General features: G+C 47.2%; 2 protein-coding genes across 2 annotated transcripts in view; both read left to right on the top strand.

The window, feature by feature from the left end:
* Positions 1-102, top strand: part of spg11 (SPG11 vesicle trafficking associated, spatacsin) — a 32135-nt gene extending 32033 nt beyond the window's left edge. Inside the window, exon 39 of the mRNA XM_040132775.1 lies at positions 1-102. This exon is cut by the window's left edge and continues 377 nt beyond it. The gene's annotated coding sequence lies outside the window, so the exon portion shown is untranslated.
* A 4994-nt stretch (positions 103-5096) lies between these two features.
* Positions 5097-16381, top strand: part of LOC120793333 (neuronal acetylcholine receptor subunit alpha-7) — a 38059-nt gene continuing 26774 nt past the window's right edge. Inside the window, exons 1-2 of the mRNA XM_040133306.1 lie at positions 5097-5161; positions 9672-9811. Coding sequence (XP_039989240.1) covers positions 5107-5161; positions 9672-9811 — 195 coding nt within the window. The 5' untranslated portion in view covers positions 5097-5106. The remainder of the gene's footprint in view (positions 5162-9671; positions 9812-16381) is intronic.

The following is a 16381-nucleotide window of genomic DNA, read 5'->3' as shown; positions in this document are numbered from 1 at the left end:
CATATACTGCAGATCCAGAGATGGGCTAAACGAGCATAAAGTCTTCATAATATGAAAGAGCAACTCTGTGAAAATGTACATTAAAGACACATTTTTAACTTGTTCTGTGTCACTATCTCAGATTTGAGCTTCTACTTGCATCAAGTACATTCGGTTTTAAGTAGCGTGTGGGTGATCGTATCATCCGCGCGACAGAGTCCTGACTGCGTCATCTCCAGACCTTAATCGTACAGGCTTCTCAAAATCACCAGGGCTTTTACTTCAGCGGCTTTTCTTGACGTGTGTCGTATTTGGTCTGCCCCGTCATTGGAATCACTTTTACCTGTTCGACCCCAATTCACCACCAAAATCAGATTTTCCATGAACATGTACATGTAATCAGGTTTTTTTTTAAAAATAAAACCAAAAAAAACAGGATTCAGGCCATTGGTAACTTTTGGGGGTAAATTCTGAATTAGTTCAGGTTATGTCTCTCAGTTTCTAATCATTGTCGAAGTTTATGTTTAGACAAAATTGGAGAGTAAGAATCAGCTGTTTAATTGTAAAACCCTTTGTTACATTTGCACTGGGAGCTGTCCATTGCAACTCTTGTCCACTTTATGATTATATGAATGGCTTTAATCACATAAGTGAGCTGAGCCTGGGCTGAGCCTGGGCTGAGAGCCTGAGCTGAGCCCGGGCTGAGCCTGGGCATGAGGTGTGAAGTGGTCACACTGCAGGTGAGAGTAATGCAGAGAGAGACAGAAACAAGACACAGAAAGCTGAGAGATACAGATGTGAGGAGGGAAATGAAAGGAAAAACCCCCAAATGAGCGGGAGGGGAAGTCACAGAGTGGATCATCCCCACCACAGGAAGGGGAGGGATGAATGATCACGTAGTAATCATGAGAGCTGAACACTCCGGAGGTTTTGGACCCACGTGTTGACAGCGCTCTGCACCGCCACCATGAAAACACCACATGGGGGAGTGTCTTTAGGAAGGATGGGGTTCAATCCCTCCAGCAGGATCAGCGATGAGGAGCACTGAAGCTGTTCTGGCAGCACCCGGAGGCCCATCACCTTACTGGGACACTTTATGTGGTCTTTTTCCTTTACTTTGTCCCCTGTCTGTACATTGAGAGGCTTTCTGGGAAATGAAGGAAACCACTAAGTGCAGAGGAGAGTTACATGAGGCTGGTTGAGGGAAGGTGGCTTCACCAAATTCTCAATTCAGCACTACAGGATACGGCTGCTTTCATTCTCCATTTTTCTTACTGTCAACAAATCCCATGGTTAGACCCAAACCAACAGAGCGCCAGTCCGCGTTTCAGCCCTTCCTGACCTCCCTCCTCTGTCCGGGGCTCTCAGCTCCGAGCCCAGTGGCTCCTCACAAACATCTAGTTTCATTTTCCAGTTTTATCTGGGGCAGCAGGTGTGTGTGTGTGTGTGTGTGTGTGTTCATGGTGATGAAGGAACATGTCACCCAAAGCAACAGTGGGGCTCACTGAGCTGTGTTTAATAGTTTCTGGAATCAGTGGAGGGATCAGAGACATCCGGCTCTGATACACACACACAACACTAATGGTACTAGGTGGACACACTCTGTGCTGGTTTCAGTCTGCACACGGGATTCGATGACGAGAGTCAACTGCTTGACTGTCTCTAACATCTAATGTCGATCACTTCTGATCGAGATGCACTTCTCTGTCCCTCCACTAGATGGTAGTCCAGACTCGGGGCCAGTGTTCCCGTAATCCCTGCTCTGAGGCGTCCTCTCAGTGCTGGACATGAGCACGCTCCTACTGGTGCAGCTTGTTCGTTGGGACTTCTTAGGACTTGACGGTGAATGAACTGGAGCCGAGGTCTGTCTGTCGGCTTTGCAGCGTCGGTCACAGCCGCAGATTCGTCTCAAACGGTTTCACTTTGTCCGTGTGACTCCTCACGCCGTGTCTCCGTTGCCGTAGAACATCATCAGCTCCCGTCGCCGTCAGCCATGAACGGGATGTTCTGGAGCTTTGACTTGCTGAGGCTCGCAGGCGCTCAGCTTTTATGCTTGGCGTTTGCTCATTATCGCCGTGGGCCGAGCACGCTGAGCCGAGGATGCTGGGAGGCGTCCTGGAATTCGGCCCATCTGTCTCCGGACACCTCGGCCGTCACGGCGTCACTGCTATCCGGTGAACACGCGTGCACCGTTACCTGTGCGGGTTTCACCGGTGGTGACTCAAACAAACAGAACTGGCGAATGCGAACTTTGACCTCCAGCCGAGACAAACGCGCTCATCGCAGCCCGGAACTGAATTTTGCAGCGGCTATGAATGCTCGACGCCACACTTCCCTCCTCTCTCTTCGAGCCACCTGTTTATCATCAGTAATGTCTCTAATGGAGACAGTCACTAAGACAACGATCTCATTATTCAGCTCTAATTAGCAAATGAATCAGGAGTTTATATCAGGCCCAGCAGAGCAGAGGAAAGCGTTCGCTCTGGGGATTCGGCTCCAATTTACTTGTTTATTCAAAGATTCTTTATCCGGTAAATTACATCCCGAGGTTTTGACCTTGATGAGGATGAAACTGACAGTTCTCAGTCTCCATCTAGCGACTTACCTGAATGCGAGGGAAACTTCAACACTTTTAATCTGCAATGACTAAACACGTACGTGTATGTTTTCGAAGTCCGTACCGGCAGAGCAGGTTTCGTCGGCGCAGCTGTTGTATCAGCGTTTGTTTTCGTTGCTCGGAGGAAACCGTTTGCTGCCACTGATTCCTGTTCAGTGTGAAAAAACAGCTTTCCACACAGCTGAAGAGAGAAGTCATCACACGAGGTGTGGTTTCCTTCTTTTTCCTTCCTTCTCACCCTGTTTGCTGTCGGTCACTTGAGACTCTCACGCTATGAAGTAATGGAAGTCGTCCCCTGGAATATTCTGGCAAAGATGATGAGAAACAAGTGAAACACTCAGCACATTCAGCACTGCAGCATAACTTGAGGAAGAATTCGAAATTTTGCTCTGTCTTGTGAGGAGCAGTATTTCACTGTCGCAGGGGTTGAAGGTGGAAGTGTCTGTGCAGTGCCGCTGACAGCCACTAGAGGATGGCTCTCTAGAAGCCCGATGAAAAAAAACAGCCTGAACAGACATTCTGCACTAAATGTCTCATTTTCCCTCCTGTAATCTACGTGTAAAATGACCAGCGTGTCTCTTTGAGCCCCAGCAGGTCTTGATGCCTCTGGTTCTGGCGGTGCAGTCAGCGGTGAGGTGTAAATGTGGTCTGAAGGTGTTTCCGCACTCGGACTGACCGAAGAGGTTTTTCCTGACCTGAGGCCGTTTGTCCCAGAGAGAGTCTGGTTTGTTGAGGTGTGAAAACGTCTGTTGAACCCGGACGTGCAGCGACACAGGATGCGGTGGTGCCGTGATTTCTTTTCAGAGGCTTTTCCTTTTCTTACAGGTATAAAATTCATCAGGCCATCACACGTTTTCTCATCCTGGTTGTGTGTTTGTCCATTTCTTTGTCATCCAAGCACCGATCTGACGATTTGCAGGTCGATAGACAAGTTAGAACTGTGCTTGGTTGAAAAGGTTTTTTTCAGATATCTACCTTACATCTAGCTGTTGTTTCAGCAGCATTTCAACGTTGTTCAGACCTTCTTCCTATTGAAATATGGTCATTTAATGGCGTTGAAACAATGAAATATTGACGCTGAATGTCCGAATAACTTTATTCCAGGTTTATCTTTGACATCTCAACGTCTTTTGGCCTGAGAATCACCAAATCCGTGCTTATCGGGCAGGATACATTAGACCACATCAAGCCCTGCTGAGCTGCTCTGTTCTGGCCTGCCGTCCACATCAAGCCAACGTTTCTGACGCCGCGAATCAAACCACCCGCTGTGTGGCAGTGAAGTTCAGAGGACATCTTTCTGTCTTCACTAACCTTATGTGTGATCACTTATTTTGAAGATCAATAAAGCCAATAACGCAGCACAGCTGTTACCATTAACCCGTCTATGTACGGTCCGGGCCGTAAGTATGTGGACAGCCACACTTTTTTTTTGTTTTGTTTTGTTATTCAGGCTCTGAACTTCAGCTCATTCAATTTGAACTAAAATAATGGAAACTACATTAAAGAGCCAAGTCTCAGCTTTAATTTGAGCAGGTTTACATCAATATAGAAAGAACTGTGTGGGAGATTCGGCCCTTTTAACACGTCTTTGCTAGGGTTCAAAAGTAATTGGACACTTGGCTACTAAATGTTTCTTGGTCAGCAAGCAGAAGGACAGAGAAAAATAGTCTTTTGAGTGATGTCTCAGTAGCGAGGGAGTTACGGTTCTTCTGGACCAGAGGGAACCCTACTGAGCCTTGTTCATCTGTCTGGCAACAGAAACAGAAAAATGTGTGAACAGGAGCACGGTGTGGGTAATGATGGAGGGCCGGACAGAGGTTTTCCCAGCCGAGAATCAGCAGTGACCACATCCTTTCCAGATGTTTGATGTCTCTGAACAGAGAGAGTCGGTGAGGATGCAGATCTTTAGAAAAATCCCCTGAAGCACTAGTGGGAATGAACAGTATGGGGTTTTTTTTCACACTTGAACTATGTTTTTCGATTTTTTTCCATCTTAGTCCGGATGCAAGTCCAGTCTCAGGTTCGGATTTTCTAAACATTGTCTGTTATTAAAGTGAAAAGAGCTCGCTGAGTGATTTTCTAGTTTGCTATAGAAAATAATCAGACAACTTGGCTCAGGTGGAAAAAATGTTGTATCAGTTTTGGCCTTAAACCCTGAGCAGAAACATTCAATAAATCATCGGCTCATCCACCTTTTAGAGCAGGACACACACACACACACACACACACACACACACACACACACTCTCTCTGTCTCTCTTCTCAATTTCTGCAGCTGCTGAATCTTCTCCCTTCAATGTTTTCGGGGGGAGGAGCATTTCCTTCTCCTCTTCTCCCCCTCAAAGCAAATCCTCCATTTACTCCCCTCTCTCTCTCTCTCTCTCTCTCTCTCTCTCTCTCTCTCTCTCTCTCCCCCTCCTCCTCCTCCCTCCCTCCCTCTATGGTGTTTTCCGCCCGTTCAGGAGGAACTCCAGTCAGTTTCTCTTCTCTGTGACTCACGGCTGCTGAGGATGGATGCTCGGATCTTCACCCTGCACGTCCTGATGCTCTGCTGCCTCATTCACGGTAGGCTTGATAAACACGCACACACACACACACACACACACACACACACACACCTTCCTCTTCACCTGTTAATGAATTGGTCCAGTGGTTTAGTTAGTTTTGTTCCTGTTGTTAACTCACTGACTGTGAGCAGCAGATAGAATGGATAAGAATGAGTAAAATATTCAATATTAATAACAACCAGTCCACTTTCATCTTAATAGAGAAATAGAAAATGAAAAAAACCCACCAAACTAATAAGTCAGAGCCACGTTTGGATGGAACTAAATTCCTGATGAAGACGTGAAGCTCTGAGTGTCGGAGCCCAATTCTACGAGGGTTGGAAGAGTCAAAAATCACCATGTTAGAAAACCAAAGCTGCACCTGAACCTGTTCTGCTTCGAAAAGCTGCATTTATATGGATGAAAGGTTTGAATGACTGATGATGGGATTCCCTGAAGGTCTGGAATCTGTTGCACAGGCTGGACAAAATAACACGAACGCCTGTGCAGTACAACACCAGCACAGTCTGCATCCCTCACTAATGATCATTCTGTAGCAGAATCAGCATCTCAGCAACATGTCGGCAAAGACTGAACTCTGGATCGTGCTGATTCGCTTTTTAAAAATCTTTATTTAAAGTCAAGTTTCCATCGTAACCAGAAAATTAGCCAAAGAAAATGGGAATTAGTGCACATTTCCATCCACTTCCACCGTGTGAATATGAGTTGACTGGTTGATGGAGATCAACAGCTGGTGGAGCCGCTTCTCCAGTCGCTGCCGTTAAACCAGCACAGAAGAAGAGGACGCGGCGAGACGAGGTCGTTAAAAGAGCTGCAGTCGAAGCTGAGACGATGGGAAACCGTGTGGAGAACGTGATGGAATCTGACGTTTCTGTTCGTTTCATGTGTTGATGTGAGGAACGCTCCAGTCTCCTCACGGCTCCTCACAGACCCGATGGTTCCCTCTCTTCACTGGGAGCGATGAGTCACATTTAAGTCACATGACACGTGTACGTTTCACCTGTCAGACGGACGACTGGGATCAACACGTGACACGGAGGATGAAAAGTGACTGAACATGAGAAGCTAAAGGCAAATTTGCGTTTTATTTCCATGTGTGTTTGAGACGATTTCCCCCTTGTTGTCACCACTGCTCCTTGCTTCTTCTCTGCACCTTCACGATCACGTGACCGAGGTCTGTGGAGGTTGTTCGCAGTACAAAAACTCAACCCATCACACACACAAACATCGGCATAATGGGCCGGCAAATTTACAGACGAGGCAAAATCTACAGGATGTGCCAGTTTCTCAAAGGAGCGTTTACAAAGTTGGTCGAACTGTACCTGCAGCATCCATTATAATTGTCTTTTCCATCGTAAACCTGGTTGTGCAGGAACATACGGCAGGTAGAGAAGACCAGCTACAACAGAGAGAGGAGAGTTTGGGTCTCATCTCTTTTCCGAGTCAGTGGTTTAGATAATTGGCTTAAACGACAGATTTGTGTACAACGTGCCAGACTGCTCGACAACTACCAGATCTCTGCGGGGAAGTGGGTTAAGTGTTGTCATAACTGGTAGAAACCCAGGTTTTCCTTTTCATGCACACATAAACGTTGGCGGTAATGACAAAGACTCAACAGAAGAAGCCTGGGGACACGGTGGAGCCTTTATCCTCGGATGACTCGTTGACTTTGCACCAATAGGTTTTTGGAAATGACTGCATGTGCTGCTGTTCACTGTTTCTAGCGTCTGGGTGGACATTTTGTAGCCTGGTGGCTGGGTTTACTTATCCATCAACCAAACATGTACCAAAACTCCATAACGTGCATAATGACTCCTCAAATCTCTTGACTGGAACGATGGAGTTCAAATTTGCCACCAAGACACACATCAGAAGGACTGAGATTAGCTTTTGTGATTTGAACCTCCTTCGGCTGGAGGCTTTTCCTTGCAGGCAGCATCTGACGGGCATTAGGTGAACTGCTCCATAAAGGAATAGATCGACATTAGACCTAGATAAGAAGATCCGTTAGATGTGAAGCTACATCCAGCAGCTGGTTAGCTTAGCTTAGCATATAGACTGGAAACAGGGGGAAACAGCTGACCTGGCTCTGTCCAAAGGTGACAAAATCCTGCCCCGCCAAAGATCACTAATTAACACGTTGTGCGTCGTCTGTTTAATCTAATTTGGTTTTTCCAACACCCTGACGGAGGGAAACACAGTGTCACGCACAAGAACGCGGTAAAGAAGCAGAAAGTGGACAAGCTAATGCTGCGTTTTAAGGAGGCGCGCAACGGCAGTGAGCGTCCTTTATGAACCGAGGGTTTGAAATGGTCAAGACCATCTCTTAGAGGTGGGGACCATTTGTGCGGATGATAAAATCCCAAAACACCAGCGAGCTGCACTCAGATGTGCAGCTTCTAAGCGGAAAAGCTTGGAGTGGATTTATGCTGTATTGTCAAGTGTTACAGCCCTGAGGTTATATCTGTCTGTGGACGCAGGCATCGGGGGTCTGATCAGCTTCCAGCAGGCTGCAGATTATTCTCATTTACACAGAATCCGTGTTCAACGTGTCTGCCTGGACAAAGAAACACATTTTGAAAACAAAATTTTGAAACACATATAATATTTTCTTAGAATTCAAAAGGAAGAATCCTGACTTTAATATCTACACTTGGCTTGTTTGTGTCCCAGCAGAAGAGATAATAACACAGCTGACTTTAAGCTTTAATATTACAGACACATCAGAGTCCACCCTAAAGGGGTCTGGTTCTGCAGCTCTGCCTCTTAAATCACCTCCAAAACTCAGGTTTTTTACTTTTGCTTCAAAACAGACAAAACGAAGTGACTCTGGGACCAGTCCACCCTGAAGGTCCACCCAAGAAGTAGTGGAATAAAACCACATCAGTTGACTTTGCTCAGATGTTGAACCGCCGAGCTTCATTGGTTTTTTAAAAGCTGATACCAATATTCTGTAGACTCCATATCTTCAAACATATCAGCAGGCACACTTTGTTTTGAGCGGGGAGCCTTGAATCAACATTCAGATCATGATTATAGGAATCTTTCTACTCCCTCTATGGATGAACAAAATTTACAGACAAAATGACCAATCTGTTAAATAAAATAAAGGATGTGAGAAAATGAACACATAAAGTACTGTGTTTTTTTATGTAAACCTATGTCAGATGTTGAATTTGTTGCTATTTTTACTCCTAAAGAAGATACAGTTTCAGGGTTTCCGCGTGGCCTAAGGCACACGCCATGCAACGGCAACATGTGCAGTTCGTTTCTAGCTGCGAATCTTTGTTACGTGTCATCCCCTCGTTCTGTCCCGTCGTTTCAAGTCTGCCTCTCCTGTCAAACCGCGGAAAAAAAGGCCAAAACATAAAAATGGAAACGAAGAAAAATCTAAAGAAAAAACTCATCCAGTTCATTCGCATTTTTAAAAATCTTAAAACGGGTTTTCTACTGCAGAAACACCTGACTGCTCACATACAATCAGTAAACATGTGAGCAGATGGGGTGTTATGAACTCCATAGATGTACATGAAAGGACACTAAGAGCAAAAGAGACCGTGTCCTCGGCATCTCAAACATCCTGGCAGTGGCCCTGAGCACAGGGACAGGACTGACAGATTGAAGCTTGCTGTTAGTCCCGGCCTCCTCCCCCTCGGTCGGGTCCTGTCAATCATTCTGATGAGCTTTCGTCTCTACTGAGGCTGACGCAACCGGCGTCCACGAGGCCTCCTGAGGCCCCTGGGCTGTCTGAGATGAAAGGTGACAATCATGAGAGAAGCATGATTCAAATCTCTGATCGTCAGTCCAGGGCGGCGGTGCCAGATCTCACTGGGAGACGCCGTCGTTTGGACCTTTTTCGGAGACAAAAGCTAGAAGGCAGAAATTTAGGACCAAATTCGCACAGCGTTACCGCTGCGGCTGACGCCTCCGGTGGCGCCTGTCGCCTGCACAGCGACGCGCTCGTCACGCCGTCCGACGGCCTCAAGCTGGTGTCGGACTGACACAGACCGTGGGACCATGATTTTATTGCACCCATCCCGCACATTGCGACGTGCGATAAACTGCCACAACCGCCGCCGCCGTCTGAAGGCACCTTTTTGTTATTCCTGATATGGTGAACGCAAGCTCCAAAGCGTAAACACACTGACTGCTAATGCAGAATTTCTATCCCTTTCCATTTATGTTCCCTCATGACTCAGTGAGCAATACGCTAATTTAAATGTACACGTCTCTGTGGCTGAAGCCAGAATGTGAGCGAGAGAGGGGGACTAACGGGATCCAGATTTACATTTGGGGCTTTTATCCGGAGACACGATCAAAGCGGACCCAGTTCCTGGATCACTGACATTACAAACAACGTCTTCTCACTGTGAGGTAGAAGAGAGAGGTGTGGGAGTGAGGAGAGTCAGGGCCACTGGTGGATTTTCCCACCCGGAACGACGCGCACATTCGGCTCCCGTACTCCGATCTGTTCCGGTATGTGCTGATGTGCGTGTGTTTGTCTCCAGGCTCTCAGCAGGGTGTGTATCAGCGGCGTCTCTACAAGGAGCTGATGAGGAACTACAACCCGTTGGAGCGGCCCGTCAACAACGACTCCCACAGCCTGACCGTCCACTTCAGCTTCAGCCTGCTGCAGATCATGGACGTGGTGAGAACGCACACACCAGACCGTATAACGACTCCTCAAAGTATTTGGCCAAATCAATTATACAGTCTGGAGCAAATTGGCCGAAAGAACCAGAAACCACTGAGAATAAAATCCCAAGCCAGGATTTGCATTTTAAAATAGCATTTTTTTTTTTTTTACTTTTCGGACTCGTGGTCTTCAGACTCAGCCGACGCCGACTCGAGTGACATCACCCGGGGACATTTTATCAGACGTCACACGTCTCCGTCTTGAGACACTAAATGCTTCAAACTACTGTTTTCACATATGCAGGAATAGCGGCCAACACTTAGAAACACACACTGAGGTGGACAATCGGTGGACTTCCCCTTTGAGTGCGGGCTTTCGCCACCACAGCTCTAGACAGATGTGCTTTGATTCCCGCGGTTCTTTCGTTCACTTGTAATTCACTAATATAGAGACTTGTAGGAGAAAACACAAGAGACGTAAGCCGACCAATCACAGTAGCGGCAACCAACAGCTTCACAGCTTCCCAGGCCCCAAGGTGACGTCTTCAAATGTCTTGTTTTGTTTGACCAAAAGTCCAAAACACAGAGATTCAGGTTACAATCATACATGACCGAGAAAAGCAGCAAATCCTCTCATCTGAGAAGCTGAAGACAGAGAATATGCAGCCTTTTTTTTCACTATTCCTTTTCTGAAAATTGACTAAAACAAGTGAACAGTTATTAAAGTTGCTGATTATTTGTTCTGTCGATCCGCACGCTCAGTGTCGTGTGCAGCCAGGTTCCAAACTCTGGCGGAAAGACTGGAACCGGAGGGAACGGGGCAGCTCGGCGATCGCGTTTAGTTGTACCGCAGGACCGGCTCATTACCGAGCTCGGCGAACCTTCCCATTGTGTATTCAGACGGCGCAGTGCAGGCCTCGACGCGCACAAGCAGCGACGCACGACGGACCAAACAAACACAACTCATTCATTTGTAACTCACGCACATCTGGCACCCACTTTAACAAACCCTCACTCTGCCTCCCGCCAGGGGCCGACGGCGGGAGACGACTTCCATCTCCCCCGCTATCGCAGCACGTGACCACACGCGCACACCGCCGTGTCTCCGTGACTTCGGAGGACGCTCGTTCGTCTCCCGGAGACTTGCTCTAACCTCTAAGCCTGACCTGAAAACGTGTCCTCACCTTACAAATTCATCATTTACGTTATGGGGACAGATTTAGGTACCTGGCACACACAAGCACAGGGTGGACGGTGTGTGTTCAGTCTCTGCGGCACCAGGATCCAGAACCACACAAGAAACCCGCAGAGTCAGGGTTTGGGGTTGCCGTAACCTTTTAAACAAAAAAGGACAGAATCCGCAAAAAGACAACATTTGGCTAAAAGTTGCGCTAAATTTGGTGAAACTCGGCTTTAGTTTTCCCTCATCTGGTTCCATCTGAAATGAATCTACATATACTTCCTCTCATCACGTCATGTAAACAAATAGTTTTCATCTAATTTCCATGTCATCTCATCTCTTCTATCTCTGATTTTATGCACTTCCCGCTCTCATTTCATCTCATCTCGCCGTATCTCATCTGATTCCTCAGGTTACACGAGTCCCCTCCAGCCCTTATCTCGCCCGGCGTCTGCCAGGTGTTTGACAGTGTCTCTGCAGGAGGAAATGTTCTTGTCATCCAGATTTTCCTCCCTGATATCAAGCTGTCGGTGCGGTCTGTGTTGTTGAGGCCGTAGCCGAGAGGTTGCGCCATTACCATACGCTTTAAATTCCTCAAACGGTTCCTACAGCCTGTGCTTAAAAACAGAAAACAGGAAAAACAGTGGAGTCTACCAGCAGGGAGGCAGTCGAGCTGCTCACAGGTAGAGTTAGATGTGAAGTCTAGAGGTCGCCGGAATGGAAGATGTAGAAGAAAAGGAGAACACACAAAACTGCATCGCTCGTCATGACAGCAAACAGCAGCTGATTAGCTGAAGGGGTGATTGGAGCTCCAGAACAAAACAAGCAGATTTCGTCGAGCTCTCGATCGGTACCGGTGACTCAGCCTGAACCTGGCCTGGTGCTGAGGGTTCAGCTTCTACAAACTTCACTCTGCAGCCTCAGGTTTCGAGACCTGACTTTATCGCTACTCATTGTTCTGTACGGTAACTTCGCCCTGGTTTAGTGACCGCATTCCTTCATTTCAGCTTTGCCGCACATTAATCAAAACCGTTACTTTGAGCTTTTTGTATTTTGAGGTTTCTACCTCCTAAACTTTTCAGCTCGTTTGATTGTCACTTTTTTTTAATTCCCATTTTAAAGGAAACTAAAAACTTCCCAGCACTTCTGCCTCCCTGGACCTCAGCTCCCGGGCGTTTTGGTAGATTTCCGGCAGATACCTGTGCTGCGCCGCCAGCAGCCCCGATCGCAGCCCGTGACGCAGCGCCAGTGGTTTTCCACACGTCGGGACGACACGGTGAAAGGTGGCGTCCAGGTGTTGTGAGCACGCCTGCGCGTTTCCATCCCACTAACTCACTGTAGCTGCTGCCGTTCCTCCCTGCAACATTACACGTTTTAAGCCTTGCAGTGAACAAACCTCTGACTTCTTACCAAATAAACAGTGGCTTGATTGTTCGTACACTTGTTTTACCAGGGTAACGTCAGCCCATGAAACGCTGTCTTTTTTTGTCTTGGTAAGTTCAAGACTGACGCTTCGCTCCTTAAACTGGACTCTTTCTGCAAAGGCCTGTTGATGATTAGAGGACTGGTTTCGAGGATAACGGCAGGTCGCAGTCCCCAAAGTGTCTTTCGCTCCGTTGCTGTCCAGACATGCAGAACACCTGTGATGTCAGTCTTAGTAAACACCCAGCTCAGTCAGAGAAAAAATATCAGCGACGTGATCTCTGGCGCCCCGGACTGTAGTTTGCTAGTAGACATAGAGAGAACCACTTTCCACGAGCTCTGTCTAGTTATGACATGAGATCAATTTAAAAGATATAATCACATACAAGCTCTAGCGGCTTTAGGTGAGTCCAGTTCTCGTTTTTTACTCGTCCCATGTCCTCAACGTTCTCTAGTCTCATTCTTCCTTTCAGCGCCTCCTGATTACTGATCCGTTGTCGTCATCTGTTCCTCAGTTGCGCCACGTGACGCATCATGTCTTCCTCCCTAATTCTCATCTTCTCCTTGTGTCATCGTTATCTGGTCTCCTCATTTTTACTCCCCGGTCTTATCTATCGCTGTGTCTCATCTGTGTCTTGTCTCATCAGTACATGGCCAGTTTGGATCAGTTTGGAAAAGACTTACTTGACTTCATCTTTCAGTCCCTCTGAGGTCACAGAGCTTCATCCATTTTCTTTCTTTTCTATTTTTTTTTGAGCTCAGTCCTTATTCGCCACTGAGCCTCGTAATTCATCATTTATTAATGTCAGATAATGACACAGATTCAGATTCAGGGGACAGAGGCGGCTTTCGCTCTCTTGCGGCTTTTCAGAGAATTCACCACACTGTTCTCTGTGTTTTGTTTTCTGTTCTTTTAGATACATAAAGTACATACAGACCCCCCCCCGTCCCTCCATCTTACAACCCCTGACAGTGTATTCAAAGGCCGCTGGACTTATGTAAGCCTGCATCAGTCTAGAAGCTGCAGACTTTGCTAAAGGAGCAGAGTCTTTACGATTGCTGTGGGAAAGCCTTCACTCAGGGGAGCTCCCTCCAAACTCGGTTTAATGCTCAACTCAAATTAGTTCCCGCGTATTAAAGCGTGGAGACCGAGCTGGGACGTCCTGGCGCAGCAGGTAACATGCGCAATAACAGGCAGCAACGGGGACATATTATGATCCCATCTCAGAAAATACGATGAAAGTAAACTCTGGAGCTGCATATTTACTAGTGACTGGAGCCGCCACGTTCATGTAGAGTACTTCACATTTTTCTGCCCTGGAAGGAGGCTTGCTCCTGTTCTTTTTTCCTTGTCTGATTCAAGGTCTGTGAAGAGCTTGTCATGTTTACAGGCTGTAAGGCGACTGTGCGGCTTGTGAATTTTGGCCATAAAAGTAAAACTGTCTCGACAGATGGTCCCGAGATGTTTGTGTCTTGCTGCGTAATGAGGCAAACCTGTTCATGAGTACGAGAGCGGTGCGACGCCATAAATGCCTCGACTGTCCGAAACGTTTGCACGGTTCTTCCCGTCACGCTCCTCTCTCCACGACAGCAGGCGTCTCTCGCCGTAGCCGTTCAGAAGAGCTACAAACAGTAGCGCATCCCGACGTGGTCGGACGACGCGGTGTGCGAACTAGTCGTTTCAAGCATGATCCTGCCTCCATGGAGGCAGCTAACTAAGGGAACAAATCCAGTGAATCTTTCAGCTGGGTCTCCAGTGGAATCCACGACAACTGCCGTAAATCTAAGCCGACTGCAGCTGCTGTCCTCCGTGAAGAAACAAGTTCCGCGCCTTTCACAGCCCCTTTGAGTGTTTGATACCCATAACACAGATTTTCAGTTGAGCGCTGCTTTAAACGAGAGCGGGAGAGGCAGATTGACTGGTGGTCACAAGAGGCAGGATCGACTTAAAAATCCAGTTAGTGTTTGACTGGTTTCGTAGTTTTTATGTCCACCTACCTACTGGTAGAGCACGAAGGTCAACAGGGTTTCTGGCACTTTACTGTGGAGCAGCAGCCGCACATGAGGACATGGCAGATTAGTTAGTATCCAATGGAAAGTGATTTTTCTATTTATTATGACTTTAAACGCCCAGATGCCCCCTTTGTCTGTCAGAGGCGTCTAACTCTGCTGACAACAGTCGGGGGCAGTTATCAGCGTCTATCATCTCAGTTGCTGAGCACAGTTTCGCAGCTGCTGCCGTGTTGCCTCGTTGCTGCAGACGAGCGGCTTTTGGTTTTCCGGCCGACCGATCCGGTTCGGGTTCGGGTAGAAAAGAGTGGAACTCCGGTTTCCCTCCTCCTCTGCTACTGCTTTGGTTTTTCTCCCGCCACCAACGTGAAGCTTGCCTCTTCTGTGACATTGATGCAACGTTCCAGCATTTGGACCATAACTCTGCTGAGAAATGATTTATCATCATTTAGCATCGTTTCTATACTTTGTCACAGTGTGAGAGCCTCGTATGTCAGTCAAAGTTCCACGGGGTAAGTAATTAACATCAGGGCCAGGAGTAGCGTTTGGAGATATCACACAAATATCATCCGTCCAGAATACAGCTAGGATGAGGACTAGATGGATGGACAGTGCCTGCAAATGAGTGCTGCGAGTACCGGCTGTCTTTTTATCAACTTTCCAGCTGCACTCATCGATGGTTTTATATGAGCAGGGACTCAGATGAGAGTCTGCAGTGTGAAAGGTGTCTCTTGTGGGGACAAAACCACAGATGCTTATCAACCTGGTTTTTAATCCACGAGGCAACTTTTCTACCTGAGCCAACGTTAAGACATTCATGTAATATTTAAACTTCTTTTTTTTTTTTAATGAATTCTGGTTTTTTATGTGTGAATAAAAAAAATCACACAAAAGCAGGTGTATGGAAATGCACCTGTGTTGTGAGAGACTAGAGGCTGTGGAACATTAAGCATGTGAAGAGCCAGTTGTTTTCCTCAGGGGTTGGTGGAGGCCCAGCCAGCGGAGGAGAGTGGGCGCTGGACTGATCAGGTGGGCTCAGCTCCCCGCTCCCCGGGTTCAGTTCAGGTCGGCTAAATGACTGCATGGTTTATCTTATCGTGTCCTACGGCTGCTCGCTTACAAACCCCCGTCTCTTAAGTCTCCCAGTACGCTCAGCTCCCCGAGAACGAATTAACAGGCCGGACATTCATCAAACTGACGTTATTCATGTTCCTCCTCCTCTGCTACTGCTTTGGTTTTTCTCCCGCCACCAACGTGAAGCTTGCCTCTTCTGTGACATTGATGCAACGTTCCAGCATTTGGACCATAACTCTGCTGAGAAATGATTTATCATCATTTAGCATCGTTTCTATACTTTGTCACAGTGTGAGAGCCTCGTATGTCAGTCAAAGTTCCACGGGGTAAGTAATTAACATCAGGGCCAGGAGTAGTGTTTGGAGATATCACACAAATATCATCCGTCCAGAATACAGCTAGGATGAGGACTAGATGGATGGACAGTGCCTGCAAATGAGTGCTGCGAGTACCGGCTGTCTTTTTATCAACTTTCCAGCCGCACTCATCGATGGTTTTATATGAGCAGGGACTCAGATGAGAGTCTGCAGTGTGAAAGGTGTCTCTTGTGGGGACAAAACCACAGATGCTTATCAACCTGGTTTTTAATCCACGAGGCAACTTTTCTACCTGAGCCAACGTTAAGACATTCATGCAATATTTAAACTTCTTTTTTTTTTTTTAATGAATTCTGGTTTTTTATGTGTGAATAAAAAAAAAAAATCACACAAAAGCAGGTGTATGGAAATGCACCTGTGTTGTGAGAGACTAGAGGCTGTGGAACATTAAGCATGTGAAGAGCCAGTTGTTTTCCTCAGGGGTTGGTGGAGGCCCAGCCAGCGGAGGAGAGTGGGCGCTGGACTGATCAGGTGGGCTCAGCTCCCCGCTCCCCGGGTTCAGTTCAGGTCGGCTAAATGA

Source organism: Xiphias gladius, chromosome 8, assembly GCF_016859285.1.
Source record: "Xiphias gladius isolate SHS-SW01 ecotype Sanya breed wild chromosome 8, ASM1685928v1, whole genome shotgun sequence".
NCBI lineage: Eukaryota > Metazoa > Chordata > Actinopteri > Istiophoriformes > Xiphiidae > Xiphias > Xiphias gladius.
This window is presented reverse-complemented; position numbering and strand designations above follow the sequence as displayed.